The sequence below is a fragment of the Orycteropus afer genome, unplaced genomic scaffold (assembly GCF_000298275.1).
Source record: "Orycteropus afer afer isolate SDZICR_OR568_19922 unplaced genomic scaffold, OryAfe1.0 scaffold00110, whole genome shotgun sequence".
Taxonomy (NCBI): Eukaryota; Metazoa; Chordata; class Mammalia; order Tubulidentata; family Orycteropodidae; genus Orycteropus; species Orycteropus afer.
The window spans coordinates 6,433,130-6,458,230 of NW_006921697.1; the positions used below are offsets into that span (position 1 = coordinate 6,433,130).

At 45.6% G+C, this 25,101-nt stretch overlaps 1 protein-coding gene across 1 annotated transcript in view; it reads right to left on the reverse strand.

Annotated features, from left to right (window-relative positions):
- The window catches only part of ANXA6 (annexin A6), a 48,041-nt gene that overhangs the window by 18,520 nt on the left and 4,420 nt on the right, over positions 1–25,101 (reverse strand). Inside the window, exons 6-18 of the mRNA XM_007943633.2 lie at positions 23,311–23,367; positions 22,410–22,503; positions 21,439–21,534; positions 20,272–20,330; positions 18,950–19,072; positions 17,691–17,749; positions 15,905–15,983; positions 14,119–14,200; positions 12,813–12,907; positions 12,009–12,122; positions 8,050–8,140; positions 7,155–7,234; positions 6,516–6,569 (exon numbers count right to left, since the gene is read on the reverse strand). Of these exons, the coding sequence (XP_007941824.2) occupies positions 6,516–6,569; positions 7,155–7,234; positions 8,050–8,140; positions 12,009–12,122; positions 12,813–12,907; positions 14,119–14,200; positions 15,905–15,983; positions 17,691–17,749; positions 18,950–19,072; positions 20,272–20,330; positions 21,439–21,534; positions 22,410–22,503; positions 23,311–23,367 (1,083 nt within the window). The remainder of the gene's footprint in view (positions 1–6,515; positions 6,570–7,154; positions 7,235–8,049; positions 8,141–12,008; positions 12,123–12,812; positions 12,908–14,118; positions 14,201–15,904; positions 15,984–17,690; positions 17,750–18,949; positions 19,073–20,271; positions 20,331–21,438; positions 21,535–22,409; positions 22,504–23,310; positions 23,368–25,101) is intronic.

Here is a 25,101-nt window from a genome sequence, read left to right on the forward strand (position 1 = left end):
CCACCAGCCACTCCTTGGAAGGAAGATGGGGCAATCTACTTCCGTAGTGATACTGCCTCGGAAACCCAAGGAGGGGTCGCTATGAGTTGGGTCCGACTTGATGGCACATAACAACAACAACAACAACATTATTATTTATTGCTCTAACTGGAACAGTGAAAGTGAAAAGAGAAGCTACTAATAGTTACCTGGGGGCAAAAGGTGAAAACCAGGACTATAGTCAACAGAGGCTTATGTTCACTCCTATTAATAGCGGATCCAGACTTCCATGAACTTGAGGGTGTGCTAGGGTTAGAGTTGCGAGTGAGGTGGTATACGACAAACATGGCCAAGAACACATTTGTAAAGCTTTTCTGAAGAGGCAAGTTGACTGTGCATATCAAACACCTTCGATTTCTGTACACATTTTGATCCAGTATTTCCACTCTACCTCTAGGAATCTATTCTAAGGAAATAATAATGAACGTCATAAAAGAGTTGGCTATGAAGAAGAGGGCTGCTTAAATAACTATGGTCAATTTATATACGGAATAGTATGTAGCCATTAAATGATATTGATTTTGAAAAATAATATGTAACGATATTCATACTATATTAATTTTTAAAATATTATAATCAAGGAATCCATATCTATATATATGGATATATATATAAATGGATTCCATATATATGGAATATATATTTATTTCTATATATAGAAAAACAAGGATGATATACCAGAAGATTGGGCAATCTACTTCTGTAGTGATATTGCCTTGGAAACCCAAAGAGGGGTCGGATCCGACTCAATGGCAGTAAGTTAGTTTATAGATGACTAATAGGTTATGGACTTTTTCTTTATTGCTTGTCCCTAATTTCTAAAGTTTCTTTATCAGAGTATGTGTTACTTGTGAAACAAAATACTTTTAGTTTTAAGAAAATGAATCCATACTAAGATCAGGGTCTAGCATCTGTAAATCCAGAGAAGCATCTGAGTTGGGCAAGGTTCTGGCTAAGGGTCCCTTAGTAGTTTCTACCCTAGTTCTCTCTCTTGCAAAGGAGTTCCCTGCATGACCCACTGCCCCCTCTAGCAGCAAATGAAAGAACAGACCAGGCACCAAGCTGAAGCAGTCCTTGAAAGATGAATTTAGCAGTTGAGGATGTATTTGGGGTGAGATCTAAGGAATCCAAGTTTACAGACTGTCAACAGCACAATGAGGCTGCTCATAGTAAACTAAACTGAAAAACTCACTGCTGTCGAGTCGGATCTGATAGCGACCCTTCCTTGAGTTTCCAAGGTGGTATCACTATGGAAGTAGATTGCCCAACCTTCCTTCTGAGGAGTGGCTGGTGGGTTTGAACTGCCAGCCTTCAGTCAAATGCCTTAGGCACTACGCCACCAGAGCTCATGGTAATACTTAATAAATACAAATAATATTCAGAAGTCATTCAACCTCTCTGAATTAGTAAATGGTGCCACCTAGTGGCTCAGTTCCCAGGCTAGCCCACAACGCAGGTGAAATTCTACACATCTGAGTGGAATCCTACAGCTTCTGACAACCTTTGCTAAAGGAGGGGATAAAGAACTACCACCTGATTTGGAAGCTGCAGGAGAAACTACTGTACTGGATCCTGGGGTACATTAAGTAGTACTAACAGAGGCTTTGGAGTCAGGCAGGCTTGAGTTTGGATCATACCACTGCCACTTTCAAACAGTACTCTTGGGTGGGTTACAAGCTTCATTATCCTCCAGTAAAACAAAGAGTGCATAAGAAAGTATAAAATGGTCTTGGCACAATGCTCAGTACACAGCATGAATCCTAATAATTTAATAATTATTAGGTTGCAGTTACAGTTTCTTTGAGCTCAGATGCTGGAAGATTTCACACTTCGTTGGTGGACTGGGAACAGAAGCTTGTGCCTTGGATCCAAACCACTGGTACAATTTTTAACCCACTAAATGTACTCACTCATGCTGGAAATCGCATGATAGAATTTTTCAAGATCAACAACTTATTCATTGCAAATACCTTTTTTCAACAACACAAATGGCAGCTATAACATGTGGGCTTTGCCAGATGGAATACACAGGAATCAAATTTACTACATCTGTGGTAAGAGACAATGGAAAAGCTCAATATCTTCAGCCAAAACCAGGCAAGGAGTTGATTGTGGAACAGACCATCAATTGCTCATATGCAAGTTCAACAAGAAGTTAAAGACAGTTAAAACAAGTCCATGAGAGCCAAAATATGATCTTTAATATATCCCTCGTGAATTTAGAGACAATCTAAATAATAGATTAGATGCACTGAACACCAATGACTGAAAACCAGAAAAGCTGCAGGATGTTATTAAGAACATCATCCATGAAGAAAGCAAGAGGTCACTAAAAAGATGAGAAAAGAAGAAAAGACCAAAATGGATGACAGAAGAGACTCTGAAACTTGCCCTTGAGCAGAGAGTAGATAAAGCTAATGGAAGAAATGACAAGATAAAAGAGCTGAACAGAAGATTTCAAAGAGCAGTTCAAGCAGAGAAAGCCAATTACTATAATGAAATGTGCAAATACTTGGAGTTAGAAAACCAAAACGGAAGAACATGCTCAGCATTTCTCAAGCTGAAAGAACTGAGGAAAAAAAATTAAGCCTCGAGTTGCAATATTGAAAGATTCTATGGGCAAAATATTGAATGATGCAGGAAACATCAAAAGAAGATGGAAGGAATACACAGAGTCACTGTACCCAAAAGAACTGGTAGATCTTCATCCATTTCAGGACGTGCCATATAATCAAGAACCAATGGTACTGAAGGAAGCAGTAGAAGCTGCATTGAAGGAATTGGCAAAGAACAAGCCTCCAGGAATTGAAAGAACACCCACTGAGATGTTTCAACAAACAGATGCCCCACTGGAGGCACTCACTCAGTTATGCCAAGAGATTTGGAAGACAGTGACCTGGCCAACTGACTAGAAGAGATCTATATTTGTACCCATTCCAAAGAAAAGTGATCCCAAAGAATGTGGAAATTATCAAACAATATCATTAATATTGCACACAAGTAAGATCTTACTGAATATAATTAAAAAATGGTTGCAGCAGTATATTGACAGAGAACTTCCAGAGAGAGCTGCAGGCTGGATTCAGAAGAGGACGTGGAACAAGGGATATCATAGCTGCTACAGATGGATCCTGGCTCAAAGCAAAGAATACCAGAAAGATGTTTACTTGTGTTTTATTGACTACACAAAGGCATTTGATTGTGTACATCATAACAAACTGTGGATGACATTGAGAAGAATGGGAATTCCAGGACACTTGATTGTACTCATGAGGAACCTGTACATTGACCAGGAGGCTGTTGTTCGAACAGAACAAATGCACAGTGCATGGTTTAAAATCAAGAAGGAAGTGCGTCAGGGTTGTATCCTTTCCCCATACTTATTTAATCTGTATGCCGAGCAAATAATCTGAGAAACTGGACTATATGAAGAGCGTGACATCAAGATTGGAGGAAGAATCATTAACAACCTGCGATACGCTGACGACATACCTTTGCTTGCTGAAAGTGAGGATGACTTGAGGCACTTCCTGATGAAGATCTAAGAATCCAGTCTGCATTATGGATTATATCTCAAAATAAAGAAAACAAAAATCCTCACAACTGGACCAATAAGCAGCATCATGATAAATGGAGAAAAGACTGAAGTTGTCAAAGACTTCACATTGCCTGGTTCTACAATCAATGCCAGTGGAAGCAGCAGTCAGGACATTAGACAACATATAGCACTGGGAAAGTTGGCTGCAAGGGACCTCTTTCAAGTGCTGAGGAGCAAGGATGTCTCCTTGAGGACTAAGGTGTGCCTGACACAAGCCATGATATTTTCAGTCGCCTCATGTGAGAGCTGGACATTGCATGTGAGAGGTGGACAATGAATAAGGAAGACCGAAGAAGAATTGATGCTTTTGAGTTGTGGTGCTGGCGGAGAATGCTGAAAGTACTGTGGACTGCTAAAAGAACTAACAGATCTGTCCTGGAGGAAGTGCAGCTGGAATGCTCCTTGGAAGCAAGAATGGCCAGACTTCTCACCTACTTTGGTCATGTTGTCAGAAGGAACCATTCCCTGGAGAAGAATGTCATGCCTGGTAAGGTGGAGGGTCGACAAAAGAGGGGAAGAACCTCAACGAGATGGATTGACACAGTAGCTGCAAAGATGGGCTCAAGTACAGCAAGGATCATGGAGCTGGCACGGGACCAGGTGGTGGTTCATTCTGCTGTGCATAGGGTCGCTATGAGTCAGACATGGCTTGATGGCACCTAACAACAACAAATGTACTCACTGGCATCGAGTTGATTCCAACTCACGGTGACCCCCACTGGGTTTCTGAGGCAGTAAATCTTCATGGAAGTAGATTGTCCAGTCTTCCTTCCATGGAGTGGTTGGTGGGTTTGAACTGCCAACCTACTGGTTTGCAGTCAAATGCCTTAGGCACTACGCCACCAGATCTCCTTAAATGTAAATGGCAGAAGCAGATTTATAATCGATGATATCTATACCCAATCCTTGGACATGGAGCTTTGGTGCATAGGGATGGCACAGGCAGATGAGGTGGAGACGTGGACAATGGGCCTGGACAGACAGAGGGTGCTGGAAGCCAGGCAAAGGTCAGTGGGGACAGTGCAGATGCCCTTAGCAGGGACCACGCAGCCATAGTTACCCTCAAGGAGAGCAGATTTGGGATTGTCCAGTCTCCATGAGAAGCCATTTCCAGAGCTCAAGCTCATCACCTTAAGGAATAGGACAGATGTAGAGCAGCCAAAAGATTCCAGTAAGCCCCTGCCCCAGTAGTCACTCAACAACAAATATTTATGAACTACTGATCATGTGCCATTGTGGATACATCAGTGAGCAAAACAAAGATCCTGCCTTCAAGGTACTAATTTCTTAAGCATCTCCTAAGACACTCCTTTCAACTTTGGTCCCATCACATAGATAAGAAATCAAGACCTTAGGCATTTAGGCCCCCTTCCCAGTAAGTCCTCAGACCTGTCCCCTCTTGATCAATTTCACCTAGCATACTGATTTGCTGTGTGATCTTTCAATAGTCATTCACCTTCTCTGGACCTCAGTTTTCCCACTGAAATATGAGGGGTTTTAATTAGTATGTGAAGTCCCTTCCAGCTCTGATGGTCGAGGAGTCCAGCCCTACCCTTTGCAAAAGAAATGCCTGTAAGACAACAAATATGAACCCTTTTGCATATACTGTACTGAGTTGTCAGTGAAAGCAAACATGGGTATATGGACGGATAGATAGGTGAACAAGCTAAGCAATTAGGTATGTCTAAATGGAGAGTATATCCAAGATCATATATAGGGTTGGCAGACAATGGGCCTATAAGTTCATGTGAATGATCAGAATTCCCAGGTGTATAGTAGAGCTGACAAGGGGCAAGGTTATAGTCATTACTTGGTCACAGCCAGCTAACCAGAGGGACCAAGTAGTTGATCCTGAAGGCTTGGGACCATAGTCGCAGGGGACATCAAGCTCAATTGGCATAACATACTATACAAAACATTGTTCCACCTACTACTTTGGCGAGTAGCGACTGGGACCTTAAAAGCTAGGAAGCTGCCATCTAGATGCAACAACGGGTCTCTCCTCGTCAAGAAGAAAGAAGGAAACCAAAATTAATGGAAACAATCAGTCCTAGCGACTGGTACACCATCCGATCTGCAACCTATACAACTATGAGACCAGAAGAACTAGATGGTGCCCAGCAACCACTGCCATCCACTTGGAAGGGATGTAGGAGATACTGCATAAAGAGGGAGAACAATGTGTACAAAACTCAAAATCATTTGGAGGCAAAAAAAAAGAAGGTGGGGACCAGGTTTGCTGGTCCAATGGAGCCTGGTGTAACCACTGAGACTATGGCCCCTAGCTGCCCTTCAGGTCTGGAATTGAACCCACACCTGTGTTTTCCAACCAAACAAAGTACAGGCATGTGAGTTAAACATTTACCTCAAGTAGACACACGCCCTGGAGAGAACAATCATGGGAGAAGGAAGGGCTGCTTATGCACAGGGAGATAGCTCAGGGTGCAGAAGAGTATGAAGGGATGGACACTGGGAGGAGGTAACTATGGGGAGGAAGTGGGAGGGGAGCTGCTGCATTGTAAATTTTGGTCAATGACATGAGACAAAGTATATGTGAACTGCTGTATGAAAAGTGAATTTACTCTGTAAATCTTCACCCAAATCCTAATTAAAAAAAAAAAAAAAAAGAAATGCCTGTAAGACCAGCTTAAACACCACCAAGTCTCATTCTGAAAGCACTGAAAGGCCTTAAAGTTTTACTTCTAAGGGCAGAGGGGCCCAAGGGGCCTACAGAGTCTCTGTGTCAGTCTATTAAACCAGCCAGGCCCCTGCCTAGAGCCCTTCCCACTCTAAGACAACCAGGGCCTAGCATGGACAGACATCCACTGGGCCACTTCTTGTGGAAGCACTACAAAGGTCAGCAGGGTGGAGGTCTCACCTGGGCATCTTCTCGGGCCTGATCTCGGTCTTCTCCACCCTCCTCACGGTTCCCCTGCAGCAGGACCAGCAAGAAAGGTCAGTGCCCAAACACTTACCCACTCTGTCACTTAGCATCCCCAGCACCTTGCTTAATCAATTCCTCTTTGAACCCTTTGCCTCATCTGTAACACAGGGATAATAAACTTGGTCTCATAGGGAGGCCATTGTGAGGATTAAAAAAGGAAGTCCACAGGGCATTCAACCCGATGCCTGGCATTCAATGACTCAACACTGAGTTAGCACCAGGCACGCAGGTCATAGGAATTCAAGAGATAGCAAAGAAAGCTCCCCAGTAACAAAACAGGAAAAAAAATCACCCACCCACCTCGTACTACTATGAGCTGGGGCCCCCAAAAGCCAAACTTGGGGCTATCAGGGAGGACTGCCTGGAGAAGGTGGCACTAATGTCAGTTCTGAAAAGCAAATAGGGGAAGGCACTGTACGAGGCAGTGATGTCCTCAGCGGTAGAACTCTGAGGAGTAAGTGGGAAGAACACCTTCTCTTCATCAGGAAAGGGTTCCTAACCCCTCTGCCCCTTCCACTCCATAATCCTTTCCTTTCTCCCAGGGCTGAGGAGGGGTGAGCAGGGCTCACTTACTGTGGCCAGAGAAATGAGGATCCTCTTGAAGTGACCAGATGTATCTGAGCTCAGAGCGTCTTCCAGGGACTTGTGATAGTCTGAGACAGAGAGAAAGGGTATGTGCAGCTACTGGATTTGTGGTGGGGAGGAGTGGTCCTAATAGCTCAGATTTGACCCAAAGCAGTATTGCTGGGGGTGGGGACAGTGAAGAACTATGTAGTTGGTTCTTGGCAGTGTCCAGTCATCTTCTTGCTGACTTTGTGAGAAGAATGGTATCTCCATCAATCCATTGCCTCCTGCCAGCGTCTCAGCTACTATCCCAGTTGCGGTCTAGTCCCATCTTGCCTTTACCACTTAGCAGCCTCCAAAGTAGCCACCCTGTATTCATTTTCACTCCCACTTCCCCTCCTGCATGGCAGGTGCTAGACCCTTAAGCACAGCAATGACCATGTCACCCCCTCCTCAAAAATTCCACCATTTTTAAGCTGCTTGCAAGAAACAAAGTATAGACTGGTTTGACTAGTACTCGAGGCTCTTCAGAATGAATGTGAGGCCACTTGTTCAAAAATTATTAAGAATTTCAAGATGGAGCCAGCAGAGCATTAAATGACAGCTGGGTTGAGCAGCAGGCCCTGGACAACTGCATAGGTCACATACCCACGAAGCTGCCCTGCCCTCTCCAGCAGACTCGGATGCTCTCGATTCCCATTCCCTACCAAGCTCTTCTTTGCCTCCAGGCCTTCACCCTGCTAGAATTCCTCTGCCTGGAGCAGTTTTTCCTTAGACACAGGGTGGGTGCACCCAAGGGGGTATGACAGCCTTGTGGACCGAGAGAAGGGAGACATGGCAAAGCTGCAGGCTGAGATTGGGAAAGGAAGACCAAATTCTTCTCCTTCCCACCTACTATACTCACCCTCCTTGTAGGCTTCATTGATGGCCCGGATTTCTGCATTATTCCGAGTGGCCAGGATTTCGATGAGAGCCTTTTCATCTGTGCCGGCCCCCTAAAATGTCAAGGCAAAGAGGATCTCAGACATAGTCCTGACCCCTGTGCGGAGGCTCAAGGAGCCTAGGCGAGGAGAATTCTGCTCCAAGAAACCACTCAGGAGGCTGAAATGCAAGCCAAGCCTTCTTAGGCCTTCTCTTCATCCCTAGACATTGCCCCTAGGCCAGAGATGCTGGCACAATCAGATTTCCAGAATGTTCCATGAGAACTACTTTGAGACTTACATGTATATCGGGCATATAGACATGTTGTCTGTAACATCGCATAAACACCATGTGAGATAAACAATTTAACTTTTAGACTTTGCCTTTGTTTCCTGCCAGATAACTTAAAAAAAAAAAAAAAACCTTTGGAATTTAAGCATCTTTAATAAGGACTTCAGACCATACCTCATAGGTTTAGTGAGCTGAACCAGGTGAGTCTCTAATGGGGGCTGGCCAGGCCAGAAAAATTCACCACATAATACCTCATGATCCCCTCATGATACTGACTGACCTCAGGGGAAGGGGGCTGGAGTTTGCATTAGATAATGAGACCCCCCAATAAAAGTTCTGAACATGGAAAGTCCATGGGCTTCCTGGTTGGCAAAAGACATCCGTGCACGTGGAAGGACAAAACATCTCTTGGAACATGGAAGGTTCCTGCTGGGAATCCTCCCAGACCTCATCCCATGTGCCTTCTTGTTTGTATCCATTTCTGGTGTGATAAAGCTGTAATCGTAAGTATAGTGCTTTCTATGAATTCTGTGAATCATTCCAGCAAATTACTGAACCCAAAGGAGTAGTGAGAGCCAGCAGGTCAGAAGTTAGGGAGCCCAGGGGAGACTCCCAAGCTTGTGGCTGGCATCCGGAAGGAGTAGAGAGAAACCCCTGAATCTGTAGCCAACAGGTCAGAAGCAAGGATGTCGTGTGGACTCCCAAACATGCAACTGGCATCTGCCTATTTGTCAGTCTGAAGGATGGCGTCCTTTTAATTTGTGAGATCTGACCTAGCTCTGGGTGGCTAGGGTCAGAAAGAAAGAGACGAGTGTCACATGGTTGGCTCGTGACCGAGAAGTGAAAAGTGAGGATTTCATATACATTGATTATTATTCTTGTACACATATACATCTGAATATAACGATTTATATGTAAGTAGATAAAAAGAACAAAAAGACATGTATCACAGTGTTAACAGATTGTGGCCTCTATCACAGATAATTTCTTACTTATTTCTTTTTTGTTCTGTTTTCTTAAGCTTTCAGAGTTAACATACTATTGTGTCAGAAGAAAAGAGTTTTATGTTTTAAAGGAAAAGCATGCTAGATTTGTTTATATTTGGATTTGATAAGTGATGTACAGGCTGATAAGGAGTCCTGGTGGTGCAACGTTAAGTGCTCAGCTGCTAACCGAAAGGTTGGCAATTTGAACCTACCCAGCAGCTTCATGGGAGAAACATCTGGCAATCTGCTCCCATAAAGATTACAGCCTAGAAAACTCTATAGGGCAGTTCTACTCTGTCACGGTAACTGTGAGTTGGAACTGACATGAGAGCACTCAACAACCACCACATATAGACTGATACATTAGGTCCACTGGACTGAAATAGGCTGGGGAGTCCACTAGGCTAAAGATTTATACACAGGGGGTAGGGGGTGGGAAGGGAGAGGGGGACAAGACTCATTCATTATTCAATTATTGGGTAATCTACTTCCGTAGTGATTCGGCCTCGGAAACCCAAGGAGGGGTCACTATGAGTCGGATCCAATTCGATGGCAGTGAGTTTGGTTTGGTTTGGTTTATGCATTGTTCAAGATGTTTGGGCTACGACAGTCATATTCTCTGCCCTCATAGAGTTTATGGCCTAGTGGTCCACTGCTCCCTGGATTCTCTGACCTGAGGCCTCATTGAGATTTTCAGTAGTCTCTTTAATAAAGCAGATGTGTGGTGAGGAAATGGGAGAGTCTGAGAGCCAAGGTCCAAGCCTTTCCTTCCCCTAACTCACTGACTCTCTGAGCTGCCCTCAGTTTCCCATTTGTAAACTGAGAGAACGGAAAGGGTAGGGTCAAGTTAATTCATTGGTCCCTACTACATCTAAACTCTGTCTTACGATCATTTGCTTTTTTGTTTAGGAATTTTAAAAGAACTGAATTGTCAATTTGCTTTGCCTAGGCAATGTTTTTTAATGTCCTCTATTTCCCTTTTGTGGTTCTTCTCTTAATCTTCTGAGGGTCAACAGCCTTGGTAGTTGCATGTGTTTGTCAAGACCACAGGCTCTGGAGTCAGACAAACTTGTCTGAATCCCACCTCCACTACTTCACAGCTTTGTGACCTTAACCAAGTTACTTAACCTCTGAGTCTCTCCTTCCTCATCTGTAAACTGGGGACAAAGTAAGAAATTTGCTTAGTTGAGTTGATGAGACATCTAATTGAGCTAATATACTTAGCACAGGTGTGGTGGTTAAGTTTGTTTGTCAACCTGGCTGGGCCTGGTTGAGTGGCTGGCAGCTGGTGCTAGTTATTCCCCATGATGAGACTGGCAATCAACTCCGTGGTGGGATCTACCACAAGCAGATGAGTAGCTGCTTTGGGTATGTGGTCTGCTTCCTGTATATAAGCAGCAGTTTTGAGAATGGTCTCTAGCTTGTGGCATGCAAACCCTGCAAGTAGCAGGATTAAAACACTGCCTAGTCCTGTGCCATCTTCAATCACTGCTATCCTTGAGCCCACTGTTGCAGCCACTGTCAATCTATCTTGTTGAGCGTTGTCCTCTTTTTCACTGACCTTCTAATTTACCACCTGTGTGTCAGTTTGTCATACTGTGGTGGCTTGCAGGTTGCTGTGATGTTGGAAGCTATGCCTCTGGTATTTCAAATACCAGCAGGGTTACCCATGGTGGATAGGTTTCAGCAGAGCTTTCAGACTAAGACAGACTGGGAAGAAGGATCTATCTACTTCTAAAACAAACAAAAAACAGCCAGTAAAAATGTTATGAATAGCAGTGGAATACTGCCAACAGGTAGAATACACACAAGCCATTCTGCCATCATGAAGAAAAAGGCCACCTGTGAATGACGCCAACACAGAGAGCAGCAGAGCCAAGGCCAGGGGAGAGACAAGAGTCCATGTAACATTTGAGTCCCTGGATTCAGCTACATGTAGGACCATATCTAAAATCCTCTTTGGTGTTTCACTAGTTTGAATTGAGTGGGCAAGGGATTCTACTACGAACTTACAACCATCTCACCTGGGCTTGTGAGGAGCACTTACCAACACCCCACAGAGACTGGACTGTGGTGGTTATGTTTGTGTGTCAACTTGGCTGGGCCTGGTTGAGTGGCTGGGCAGCTGGTGGTAGTTATTCCCCATGGTGAGACTGGCCATCATCTCCATGGTGGGATCTACCACAAGCAGATGAGTAGCTGCTTTGGGTATGTGGTCTGCTTCCTGTATATAAGCAGCAGCTTTGGGAATGGTCTCTAGCTTATGGCACGCTTGGACCCTGCATGTAGCCATGTCGTTGTTCAGCAGCCTGCCATGCTCTGCCAACCTTGGACTTTCAATGGACTTAAATGGCCTGCCGTGTGGTTTGGTAACAGTGGGACTGTGCCTTTTTACTTGTCAACCTTGGGTTTGTCAGCCTCAGCAGCTAGCAGCTGTCTGAGTGAAGAAAATCCTCTAGGTCCAGTGGGCCAGGAGCATAAGGCAGAGCAGGATCCCAAGATTGAGGTGCTTTTACCCAGCCCCTAAGCCTGGCACTTTGAACTTGGACTTAAAAGCCTCCAAATAGAATAAACTCCTATTTGTTAAGGCCATCCCATTTGTGGTTTATTCTTGTCAGAGTAGCACTAGGTAACCAGAACACTGGACTCTACCCTTTAGCCATACCTCCATGGCCTTTTTCAACTGCTTAGCATCATAGTGGGCAGGTGGCATCATGAGCCCCAGGATCAGCCTTGCCAGGTCACCAGAGATCTCAGACTTCAGGTCAGCCATTAAGTCCTACAAAGGGCAGAGCCAGGATCATGCTAATGTCAGTACTTGCCAGCACATGACCCAGGACTGGGAGGAGATATGGATTGAGGAAACAGGTGCCACAAGATTGTGGATACAGGGGATGGTGGGAAACTGAGTCTGCCTTTCTGTGTTCAATATATTAATTATTTAGACAGGAGGCAGGGAGCCAACCAGGAGGAAGATCTGCTCTCCTTGGAAGCAAGAGACAGGGAAGGGAAGGGGTGGCATGACAGGCACTGTTTCCATCGTTGGGAAAGTGTACTAGTTTAAGGCAGATGCTGTCAATGGACAGTGATCACCCACTCTTCTTTGGGCCCCTGAGGCCAGTTCTCTGTGCAGAGGGAACTGTGAGAAGCCCAACGCTGTAATCCAGCTTATGGGGGCATTAGTTCTGTTCCATGCAGACAACTCCTATCCCTGATCATGGCCCCAAGCCAAGCCTCCTGCTCCATGGAGCCAACTCACATGGTGTTGCTGATCATGAGGAGCTGGGAGAGTGGAGAGTGGAGAGAGGTATTAGGGCATGCAGCCCTAACCCAACGCTGGAGACACTCTAAGGTGACCACATGGGCCCCACTGCTAAGAAGACCCGGGCACCCAACTGTGCAGAGCTGGCTGTGACTAGCCGAGCTCCATCAAAGAAGCATGGACACAATCCCAGGCTGAGGCTCTTACCCGGCCAAAGTGAGACTTGAAGGTTTGCCGGATCTGCTGCCGCTGAGCATTGCTGCGGTGTGTGATGATGTCAATGATGGTATCCTCATCAGTTCCTGAACCACCAAAGCCACATACCTCAGAGGAAGGCTCATAGACCAGCTTGCTCCAGCCCTTCTAATAGCCCATCTGTCTTTGTCAGGGTAGAGTCTGGCTGAACACCCAGCTGCTCCCAAGCCCCCTCAGGAACCTGCCTCCAGCTCAAGCCCCTAACTCTCCCTGGACCTCTCCCTCTCCTTCCCTCTGTTATGTCACTGGTTGAGAAAAGGGGGTGCTTGGGGGCAGAGAGCACTTGGTTGGGAGTCAGAGACTCTGAATTTCAGTGCTGGCTCTAAAAATGACTGCTGCTGTCAGGCAAGTTCCATCCCCTCTCTTGGACTTGGTTTACACATCTGCAGCATGAAGAAGCTGGAATAATTACTAAGGGATCCTTTCTACTCTGACAATCTAAGTCCCATTAGGGACCCTATGCCCTATAAGCTGGACCACAAGCCCTCCAACATCAACAGGTCAACTCTCAGAGGTACTAGGCTTCCATTCCCTGCCTCTAAGATTAATATCATCACCTCAGACCTGGCACAGGATTCTATTTTACAAAGCCCATTGAGACTTATCACCTTATAGTCCTGGATATGCTGCTCAGTTGGTGTAACTATTCCCAGAAGAGGAAAGACTTAACCTACAACAGCCCCTGGGAATTGCTGTTGGACAGACTGGGGGAGAAAAGGCAATGGAGACAAACCCTGGATGCTCTGTCCTCAGCTAGCCTTTCTGAGGACAAGTACAGCTGGGGACAGGGGTCAAGACCACTCACCCACAGAGAAGCCGTCCACTGAGGGGCTCTTCCCACTGGTGACAAATGGAGGCTGGGGTGGGCTGATGAGTGGGGGCGTTCCCATCCAGAAGTTAAGCTCTCAGATTACAGGGTCCATAAGCCTCATTTTATGCATGGGGAAATTGAGACCCAGAAGGGTTGAAAGACTTGCCTAAGGTCACACAGTGAGTCAGTGGCAAAGCTGGGTGAAAACCCAGGTATTATGATGCAGCATCTTCTTTCACACTAGGATGTTGTTGTCGAGGGGATGGGGGCACTGTGATCTCTGGGAATGGCTTGTGCTAGGTTCTTACAAACTCTTTCACTCCCCTGGGAGGGTCCTAAGGAGGCTGAAGGCTTAGGATAAAGTCCCTGTTATGTCATCTTGTAGATCCTCCTCTGCCCAGCCCACCACCAAGTCTGCCACCCTCTGCCCCTTTCATGCCCCCTTACCAAGCCCCTTCATGGCCTTCCGCAGAGCTTTGGCATCCGCATCTGGGTTGAAGTCATCAGCTGGGCGCACTGTTCCTTTCAGCTGTGAGCAAGCAAAGACTCAGCAGGTGTCTTGGGGCCCACAGGGGCCAAGCCAAGAGAGGTGCATGCGAGTGGGGGACTTTCCCAGCAAGCCCCAAACCAAGCAGCTTGGGAGAAAGAGGCAGGAGTGAAGGCACAGCAGAGAGATCCCTGCTCTAAAGCTGAGAAAGAGAGAGGACCTAAGACGTAGAGAGAGGACACAGCCAGGACCTAGGAGCAGGGCAAGTGACAGTCAAGGGAATGGTGGTCAGGCTCCTGCCCCAGAAGTCAGCTCTGTCCAGCTCCCCTGTGGCTGCTTGTCCATTGGAGCCTCCCCAGTCCCTATGAATCCTGACCTGCCCCCAAACCCTGAAAAGGCAACAGAAATGTTCTGAAATACCAGAACAGAGTTTCCCAAACTTCAGACACTCCCAAATGATATTAGCAATGACCTCCACATTTGCATATACCCTATAATGTTATTTCTTAATATTTTTATTTAATTCAACTTATTTTATTTTTTTACTTAAATGCATTCATTTTGAAATGTATTTCGATACTCCTAAAGAATTTCTTTCCATTTTGTCCATTAATATATCCCAAGTACCTATGACAGTACCTGGCATGTAGCAGGCACTCAAAAAATACTTGTTAAGTGATCAATGAAAATAATTTTATTTCACTATCATGAACAGAAAATCAGTATCATGTGCCATGAATAGATAACAATAGCCCATGGGAAGAAATGCAGTGAAAACAAAAACATGGTGTTAAATATCACTCAATGCAGCATGCTGCCAGTGCCTGCCAGACACTCTGAATTTGATGTTAGCTCTCACTTTATGGGAAAGGAAAACCAGCGACTGTTGCAGACATCTAAAAAGAATGGTGGCACCAAACTGAGAGTCTTTCTTTGACATAATCAAGGGTTAATGAAATTGAAAAAGGCGTGACTTTCCCACTATATGAAATTCAATGTCACTTAATGCCATGGTGGTCCCTCCTGAAGTTAAACTCATTTCTTGCACAATGTAAGATCACCTGCAGTGATGGTTCCTGCCATATAGTTTGGGAAACAATGTCATAGAACATCAGAGCTCAAGAACCCTTAGAGGTCACTGAGATCATCATGACTACCACCTTCATTTTAAAGAGGAGACACAGAGGCCCAGAGAGAGGTAGGGACTTACAAAAGCTGCACAGCAAGTGAGTAACAGAATCCCAGGTCCCAAACTCTTTTGCATGGACCAAGAGCTACCAATCCCTGGAATGGTTTGCCCCAAGACTTCTGTGAAACCTTATTCCCCCTTTCTGTGGACCCAGGGTCTGAGGATGCTCAGGAAGAGGACTGTGAACCAGCCAGTGCACCCAGAAGGCCTACTCTTTTTGGTTTTCATGCCTCCAAAACCCAACAGAAGGACCTAGAATGGGATAGATCCTTCCATGGAACCAAGCAGGTCTCCACTTCAGCAAGCTTGGTTAGTGGGTAATAGGCCAGAACACTTCCCAGCATGTTAGAAGTTAATGCAGGAATCAGATGACCCCACAGAGTTCCCACCCCCACATTCATCCCTCAGGAAGAAAAGGAAGCATCAGATGTGAGAATCAATGTCTCAGGTTGGCCACCAGGGGGCAGCTGGGTGCCAACCAGAGCAGTAGCAAGGTGTGAGCAGAAGAGTGGAAGCTTGTGGTCAAAAGGTCAAGCAGGAGGTGGGGAGGGTCTGACCTCTAATCGAGACACTGCACTAAGCTCCCACATCCTGTAGGCCACCTGCGCAGCCTCCGGGAAGAATTGGCCAGCAGCACTGGAATGGAGGGGATTGAGGAGAGGACAGGAGGGAATGTCATGGTGGGCAATACTCCCATTGAGCATATCCCCAACACACACACACACACACACACACAGCCACCCCCTAGACCACCCAAATCTACAGTCATGCCATAAAGAGATGAACAGTACCCAAACCAAGACACACACACCAAGACAGACAAAGAAAACACATGCAAACGCCCCACATAAATGGATGAAATGATGAAAATTCTCCTACATACATGCATTCATGCATCCTAACAGACTGACAGACAGATGGGTAAATGGATAGGCTTTCCAACACACAAAGAAAGGAAATACAAATGTTTCTGAAAATGAAAGCGGTGGGAGGTGGGAGAACTGGGATTCAGAGAATAGTGGGACAACTTGAGGGTAGGTGGAGGGGGAGGAAAGAGAACATGGTTAACACACACACACACACACACACACACACATGACCATTTAGAGGGCCTCACTTTAAGTCAATCTATCTGGCATAACCATCTTTCCAATCTTTGCCTAATCCATCCATCCCAAGTTCTTCTGAGAAACTTCTATCCTCCCAGTGCCCTTCCTAGCCCCAGGGCCTAAACAGGACAGGATTTCTCCAGCCCTGCAACATCCCTTTTATCCCTTATAATTTGAGTCATTTCTGCCCAACTCTCCCCATTCAAGCAGGCCAATAAGCAGGCGACAGCCACATCATCTCCACATCTCCACCTCCAAAGTCCCTGAATACATAAGGTGCTCAGTAAATGCTAAGTGCTCTGTGGCACTTAACAAAGGTTAACAGAAGACTATCATATTCCTTACTTAACTGGATCCTTTAAGGCCGCAGAGAACAGTATCAGAGCACCTACAGTTCCCTTCCTGGACAAAATTTGGTCACACCAAGCACCAATTTAATCTCTTCAATGGCTCCAGCTCCCGAGGAAGAGGTCCATATTCAGGGACGAGGCTCCCAGACTGCCTACCTGCCCGTCTCATCTATCTACTCAGCACTCTATAAAAATGTGACCTTATTCATACAAATGAAACCAGGCTGTTCCTTCTTATCTGTATGCCTTTTTATCGGCCATTTCCTCTAACCAGAACATTCTTCCCCAGACCCTCTCTTCACCTGGCTCCTCTTCATTTTCCTCCTTGGGTCTCAACCTCATTTTTTCCAAAGAGCCTTCCCCCATCTGAGTCAGTGGCCCATGAGTGCTTTCATTAGCAAAAATATTTTTCCCCTATCACAGTACTGCCCTGCAATGATCTCTATGCCCTCTGTAGACTTCATGTGGTACTTCCCCATGACTGCACATAGAAATCACTTAATACAAATATGCAGAATAAATGATAGGCAGAGCAGTGGTTTTTGTTTTTTCCATTTAATAGGATGAATGTGAGACATAGCTATGGAGCAGATGGCTCTAGACCTTCATATTCTGATTCCTGGTCCATGACCCCAGACAGACTTTCCAAGTTCATGAGAGCAGGCATCTCCGTGTATAGGAGATGACATTCATGTTCAGACACTCAGGAACACAGACCCATAAGAACTACCAATATCAAAAAGGCCCCTTTTCACCTGTGTAGTGCTCCTGGGTCAGCTGAATCCCAAGCTCATCCAATCCATCCACTGGGATGAGGGCCAGGAGAGCCCTAGCGTGTCACCCCCCAACCCCCTTCCCAGGCCAGGGGCTAAGAAACCACTTACTCATCATCACCCCCACACAGCTTCAGCAGAGCCTTCTTGTATTCGCCGGAGGTGTCATTCTGGGGGAAGAGGAGGAAAGGTTCTCAAGGTTCTCTCTAACCCAGTCCTGAGCTCTACTCTCACAGGGAGAGTAAGTGCTATAGAGCCCAGACTAGAGGAGGACTGACCACTTATTCACACCAAGACTCTCCCCTTGTCTGGAAGAACTGAGACCACCAGACAGCCGGGTGGTGGTAAATATTTAACAACTGGTTCTGGGGTGGGGGGAGTACTGATTTATAGCATTTGCCAATTTCTGTGGTATACATACTTCTAACTGTGGACAATTTCATGTTATCAATGTGACTGCACCGAACACGGTGTTGAGAAGGGAAGAAATGCTCACTGCCCTCCCCTCCCCATGCCAGTGTGAGTTGGTCCCAGCACACCATTACCACCAGTTGGTCCCAGTCCAGCTCCCAAGTGAAATATTCCAGGAAAATAGGGACCCACAAGCAAAAACATTAGAAAATGCCAAAATTGAACAAGCAAAAGTACATTTGATAGATGTGGCATATTCTAATTCTTGAAGCTTCATAATATGCTTCAAAATCAATTTATCTTTATTTATTCTAGTTTATTCCAAACTTATTTTCCCATAGGACATTTCTACATGTAATACTCATTAATGTTTCTCTTTGGAAATACACTTGGGGGAACACAGCTCAAACCTCTTTTGCTTTCACTTTCTTAAAGCTTCATAAAAAGAGGGTAAAAACTAACTCTACGTTTGTCCCTTGGCAAAGCCTCAAGGGCTGGAAGTCCTAGAGCCATCATCATTAACTGCTCAGCCCAGGGTTGTTGTTGTTGTGTGCTGTTGAGTCAGACCCGACTCATAGCAACCCCTCCTTGGGTTTCCGAGGCAGTATCGCGAGTTCCCAAATGAACTCTCATTGGTGTTCCTCCATGTTCCCCTTTCCTCCAGAAGGCTCAAGTCTCACTGTCCTCGGGGTAGGTCCTCATCCTTATTCAACTGTCATGTCCTTCCAGATCCAGTCCCTGCCTTCCTCCTTAGTCCACCTCTCACAAGAACCTCCTGATGCTTGCACCTCTCGAGTCCCTGTAAGTTCCCTAGCTGTGTCATAAGGCAGGGGTTCCTGGAATTTCCAAAAGACCCCAGCTTTCTAGAGCTGCTGCTTTTCTGCTGGGAGTGATTCCAAGCCTTCTGTCTTGGGAGAAAGCTCTCTGTCTCTTACTTTACCCCTATTAGCTCCACTCACCTTGATCATGCTATAAAGGGACTTCTCATACTTGGTCCGGAATATCTCACGGATGTCCAGCATGTCCAGCTCACTACGGGAGACCATGATGCGGATCAGGGTGTTGTCCCGGGTCCCCAGGCCCTGGAAGAGAAGTGGATTTGGGAAAAAAAGGATGTGAGAGGAGGCTAGACTGCTAAGTACCCCCCAAGCTTAGATGGAAATACTATTTTTGTACAAAATTCAAATTCTAAAGAAAAGAAAATGGTAGTGGAATAATTTGGAAACAGATAGTGGTGATGGTCACACACCTGATACATGTAACGAATGTCATTGTAATGGACACGTAAAAAATGTTCAATTGGCAATGTTTTGTTATATATTTTTTATCACAATAAAACAATTTAAAAAAATGAAGAAGAAAAAAAGGAACAAATGAAGCAGAACACTGCCATTCCCTCGGGAGCTCCTGGTGTGTCCCTGCCTCCTTTTATTCCCTTCTCCCCCCCTCACAACATCATTCCTCTTCTTGATCTTCTTCATAATTTTATTCTAAGTTCATATCCTTAAGCAATATATTGTTTAGGTTTGCATATTTTGGAACTTTGTAAATAAATACTTTGTGCATTTATTTGTTCATGCTACTCTTGATGGACATTGGGTTGTTTTCAGTTTTTCTCCTAATACAGACAATACTGCAAGGAACATTCAAGCACACAGGCTAACATCCCTCTAAGGCAGAGTTGCCTAATTTCACTATGGTATGCTGATAGACCAAGAATGGGCTACAGTCAACTTTGCCCCATTGGGAGGGCCAAAAAGGACTAGGAAGGCCTGAGTTCCCGGGCCTCTGGGTTCTGGCAGCAAATGACTGCATTATTTTCCCCAGAATGCCACTGAAATACCAGTTTCTCTGTGCTCCACAAGTTTACACTAAGTCGTGGGGCGCATGCTAACAGTCTTATACCAGATAATGCCAACGTGCTTTCCAAAGTGGCCACACCTACCTACACTACATATAAGCATTCTGGTTAATTAGTATTTTTTAAAAGTGTGGGCTAAAAACCCAATTTGCCAGATAGATCAGCACAGGCTGTCACTGCACCCTCTGAGCTCATAGGTCAAGGGCAGGTATCTGGGTGGGAGGGCACGGGGCCAGGCAGTATCCCAGGTCTGGAGTTCATGGGGGACACAGCGCCATCACCAGAGTTAGTTCTGTAGCCAGTTGCTGAAGGATTCTCTTGGCTAGTGCACTCTAAGGACTTGCCAGAGTCCCAACAGCCCTGTGGCAGTAGGCAGCGACTCTCTTCTCCAACCTCATTCACATCAACTCCACTACTCACCTTCATGGCCTTGAAGAGTCTGTCAGCAAAATACTCCGGGGTGCTCCGGATACATTTCACTGAAAAGAAGAAGGGAGAGGGAGAGTTATTCCTGCTGGCTTAGAAGGGGAAAGGGGTAGTCTGACTCCTTCTTTGTTTCTATTCCTTGGGGCCACTTAGTTCAAACACAGGGTCCTGGTAGCCCACAGCCCCAGAGCACCCCAGAGCTGTACCCCTTTTACCACAATACCAGGGGATAAAGAAATTAGGAAATGGACCTACTGACATCTGGGTAGTGTATCTTAAGACTCATTTCATCTTTCTAGTGTCTTTTGGGTTTAACAGGGAACTGAGCCAGATTGGGTGTGGGTAGAGGCTGGAGGTAGGAAAAGTGTTTCTTTAGACTCTGCTACACCAGAAAAATGATTGTAGCTGATATCCTCAGAACCTACTGGTAGAGAGGGTCAGAACCAACTAATTAAAATACAGTTGGAGGGGGACAGCTCAGAGTGTGAAGGTAAGGCCTAACTATAGTTCTGCGCTCCTTCTGACTTAAGTCACCTCCAGGTGATCTAGCTACACAACCTACTCCAGGCTTGGACATGCTGACTTCTGGAATGTCAGAATTGCAAGGACCTCTGCGTACTGTCTTGGGACAGCCCTGGGTTTGAATCTTGGCTCTATATTGACTAGTTGGCTCCTGGCATCCCCTGTACTCAAGAGTACCTCCAACTCACTACAGAACAACTGCTGGAGCAAGTGATTCAGTCTCCCTGGAATTCAGTATCCTCTTCTGTGAAATGGATAAAGACAGTGTCCCCTCCTGGGTCTTTAAAAGATTAAACAAGGCAATTCTGGAAGGCACTTAGCACATGTAAGAGATGCCTGGCAAAGTCAGCTCTCATGGTCATTACTATTTCAACCCAAATTCAGTACTCTTCCTTCCCTCCTCCAGCACACCGGGAAAAGGAGTGTGAGGACGCCTATATCTGAGGTCTGACTCGCTTCCCTTCCCTTCCCTTGCCTCAGCCATCCTGCCCTGGCTACACCTTTAGAATTCACTGCCCGTCTGGTTTTCCCTTCCCATTTCCATACCATGAAATTTCCCTTTTCCATTCTAGGCCCCTGGGTCCTGGGCCAGTCTCCCAGAACCCTTTGAGCCGCTAGCAATGCAGCATCAGGACGTACCCACAGCCAGCATTAGCTTCTCAAAGTCTCCGGAGAGCTCCCCTCGGATGCTGGCTTCAATCGGCTTCCCTGTAGTCTTCAGATATTCATCAAACACTGAGTCGAGCAAGGAGACAGGGATGTCCGTAAGTGCCCCGTCATGAGCAGAAATAGGGTTTATAAAAGGGGAGGGAGCAATGGTCAGGGCCTGACTGCCTACATTTAGTTAAGGCTGATACATGTGGGTGGGTGGGTGGTCCACACACATCACCAGCCACCATGCAGTACCCTAAGGAGGCTGGTGGGGGACTGTGTACCCTACTCTCCAACATGAAGGTACTTAGATGGCAGGTCTCAGCATGCTGTTAATAAATGGAACTAGGACTTAGGGAGGGACTATATAAACCACTAATAAAATCAGGACTATACTGTATGATTCCAAATACATGACATTTTTAAAAAGATAAAACTACAGAGATAATGAAAAGATCAATGGTTGTTAGGGGTTCATGGGGAGGAAGGAGGGGATAGATAGGTGGAGCACAGGGCATTTCTAGGGCAGTGATATTATTCTGCAATATACTATAATGGTGGACACATGACATCATACATTTGTCAAAACCCAAAGAACTATACAACACAGAAGAGTGAACCCTAATGTAAACTATGAACTTTCATTAATATAAGGCATCAATATTGGTTCATCAATTATAACAAATGTACCATACACAAGACATAAATAACACAAGAAATTGTAGGAGAGAAGGCCATACAGGTACACTATTGCCGTTTCATTTTTCTATAAACTCCAAACTGCTCTCAACAAGGCAGTCTATTCATTTAAAGAAAGAAAAGAAAAAAAAAACGGGGCTAGAATTTGGGTTGAGGATGAAGTTGCTATTACGCTCCCTTGTGGAAAAGAAAAGGAAAAAGGAAAAAAGAATTCTTGGCACAAGCCAAGGGGGCAGCTGTAGGTCTTCCACGGAGCTTACCCAACCGAAGATGCTGCTTGCTGCGATTTCCCAAGATGTAAATGAACTGGGCCTCATCTGTTCCCCATTTCAGTTCCCCTGCCTCATACAGGTCCTAAAGAGGAAGCGATGTGACTTAAGTGAAAAAGGAAATTTCAGAAGAGACAGGACATCCTGGCAAAGCCGCTCAGAACTGCTGCCTGATTCCTGAACACACTAGCCAACTGCTAGCCCCAGGATCTTTGCAAATACCAATAAGCCTTTCACTTTTTTTTTTTTGGAAACTCCTATTCAACCATCAAAGCCCCAGTTAAATGTTCCCCTTTTTCTTGAAGCCTTTCCTAAGGTTTTTCCTTCCTCCCTCCCTCTTCCAGGTTTCCACAGCTTGCTTTCTTTATACCTTTGATCCCACTAAACATTGTATTAATTTCTTTATATGTCTGTCTCCCCATCATTGTGGGGCTCCTCAAGGACAATCTTACCACTCTCTATATCGGCCCCTGCACATATTGTAGGTGCTCAAAACATCTGGAGTAAAACATCCAGGATGGATGGTTTATCAATAAAGATATCTGTGTGGTTAAATTATACCTGGCTCTCCCAGTATTATCTAATTTTGTTCATTAGCGATTCCCCACTGCTGAGCAGAGTGCCTGGCACATAGTAAGTACTCAATATTTGCTAACTGAATGAATAAATGAACAAATGATGAAAGCTCTGGAATGTACATCTTACAAACTCTACAAATGCTATATACCTTTGAAACAGAACATAAAATCCTTTCTTCAACAAAGCACCATGAAGCAGTTACTGGTAAATGATACACATTACTTCACCTCCAGCCCTTTGCAGGGCCCCTAACCTCCCCATTCTCTCTAGGCTCCCTTGCTGTGTGGGGTGACTTCCAGCAGTGCTCACTTACCTGGACATCCTGTTGCACCAAGTTCTCACTCACGACATCATCATTCTCCCTAGTGCCCTAGACAAGGGATATAAAAAGATGCTTCAAATACCAGGGCCAAGGGCAAGGTTTGGGTGCCTGGTGACAGGAAGCACTGGGAAAACCCTAGTGGCCCGGATGTGTCCAGAAACAATGACATACAGCTGCTACTGGATCAAGACCTCAGCACCTGTTTTGGAGGGATTCTAAGGCTCCTCTTGCTGGCCTCTTCCTTCATCCTTGGGGCTAGGATCAAACAAGGCAGACCAGAAAATAACCGAGGTTCCTACAGGTGCTTTCTTTATAGCTTTGATCTCACTATGTATTCCAGAGACATATATATTCATTGCAGAGGAAGCCAGAGCCTTATTTGAGGACATCTCTATGACAGGGCTCTGTGCTCCAGATGGTTCCTGCTTCAAGTCCTGACATTGCCCACAACACTCTCTGACACTGATGGCATAGAGATAAGGGGTCTGAATATTTGCATTCTATAAGGGGCTTCCATACTTTCACCCAAAGAATTCACCAGAGGATTTGGGACTTGGGCCTGGAGATCTGAGCTCATAAGCTGCTAAGGCACCAAATCCTCCTGTTGGTGCTTCCAGTGATCCGCCCACACACTATGCCCTGCCTAGGAAAGGAGGCTTAAAAAAAGTAAGATAGGGGTTCCTTGCTTATGTACATGGAGGTGTGTGGATAGCCTGGCCAGGCCTAAGCTCCTCCTCCTCTTTTCCCTGGATTGTGCATTTATGGATTTCCAACTTCCTGGGTTCTCTTTGGGACTGGGCATAAGAAGACAGAGCTAGCATGCTACAATTTGTGCCACGTTACTGTGTACTTGGGGTTAGATGTTGAGAAGGTAATGTCGTTGACTCCAAAGATGCTGAGAGGACCTATATCCCAAGTAGGGTTTTTCCAGTGTTCATTGGTGGCCTTAAGATGCCAAGAACTCATAAGAAAATATAAGCTTACAGGATAGGACCCTGCCCTCCAAACAAATAACTTTGAAGATGGGGGCAAAGGTCACATTTTCTCACTCTCAAAGTTTCTTCTGATAATTCCCCAGATGCTTTATATGGGATATGGGTTGTTATGGTGATGGGAGGGGAAGAATTGGGAGATTTGGTAAAATGCTGGGAAGGGGCATTCAGGGAGGAAAGTAGTGGCTTAACTTCTAAATGTTGTTGTTGTTGTTAAGTGCCGTCGAGTCGTTTCCGACTCATAGCGACCCCATGCACAGCAGAACGAAACACTGCCCGATCCCGCACCAGCCCCACAATCCCTGCTATACTTGAGCCCATCATCGCAGCCACTGTATCAATCCATCTCGTTGAAAGCCTCCCCCTCTTTCGTTGACCCTCCACCCTACCAAGCATGACATCCTTCTCCAGGGAATGGTCCCTTCTTACAACATGACCAAAATAGGTGAGACGAAGTCTGGCCATTCTTGCTTCCAAGGAGCATTCTGGCTGCACTTCCTCCAGGACAGATCTGTTAGTTCTTTTAGCAGTCCATGGTACTTTCAGCATTCTTCGCCAGCACCACAACTCAAAAGCATCAACTCTTCTTCGGTCTTCCCTATTCATTGTCCAGCTCTCACATGCATACAAGGTGATTGGAAATATCATGGCTTGTGTCAGGCGCACCTTAGTCCTCAAGGAGATATCCTTGCTCCTCAGCACTTGAAACAGTTCCTTCGCTAAATAAAGCTTCACAAATGTTTGGCCCTTGAGGCTGGGCTTGAGACATCACAGTACTGTTCCTATAGTG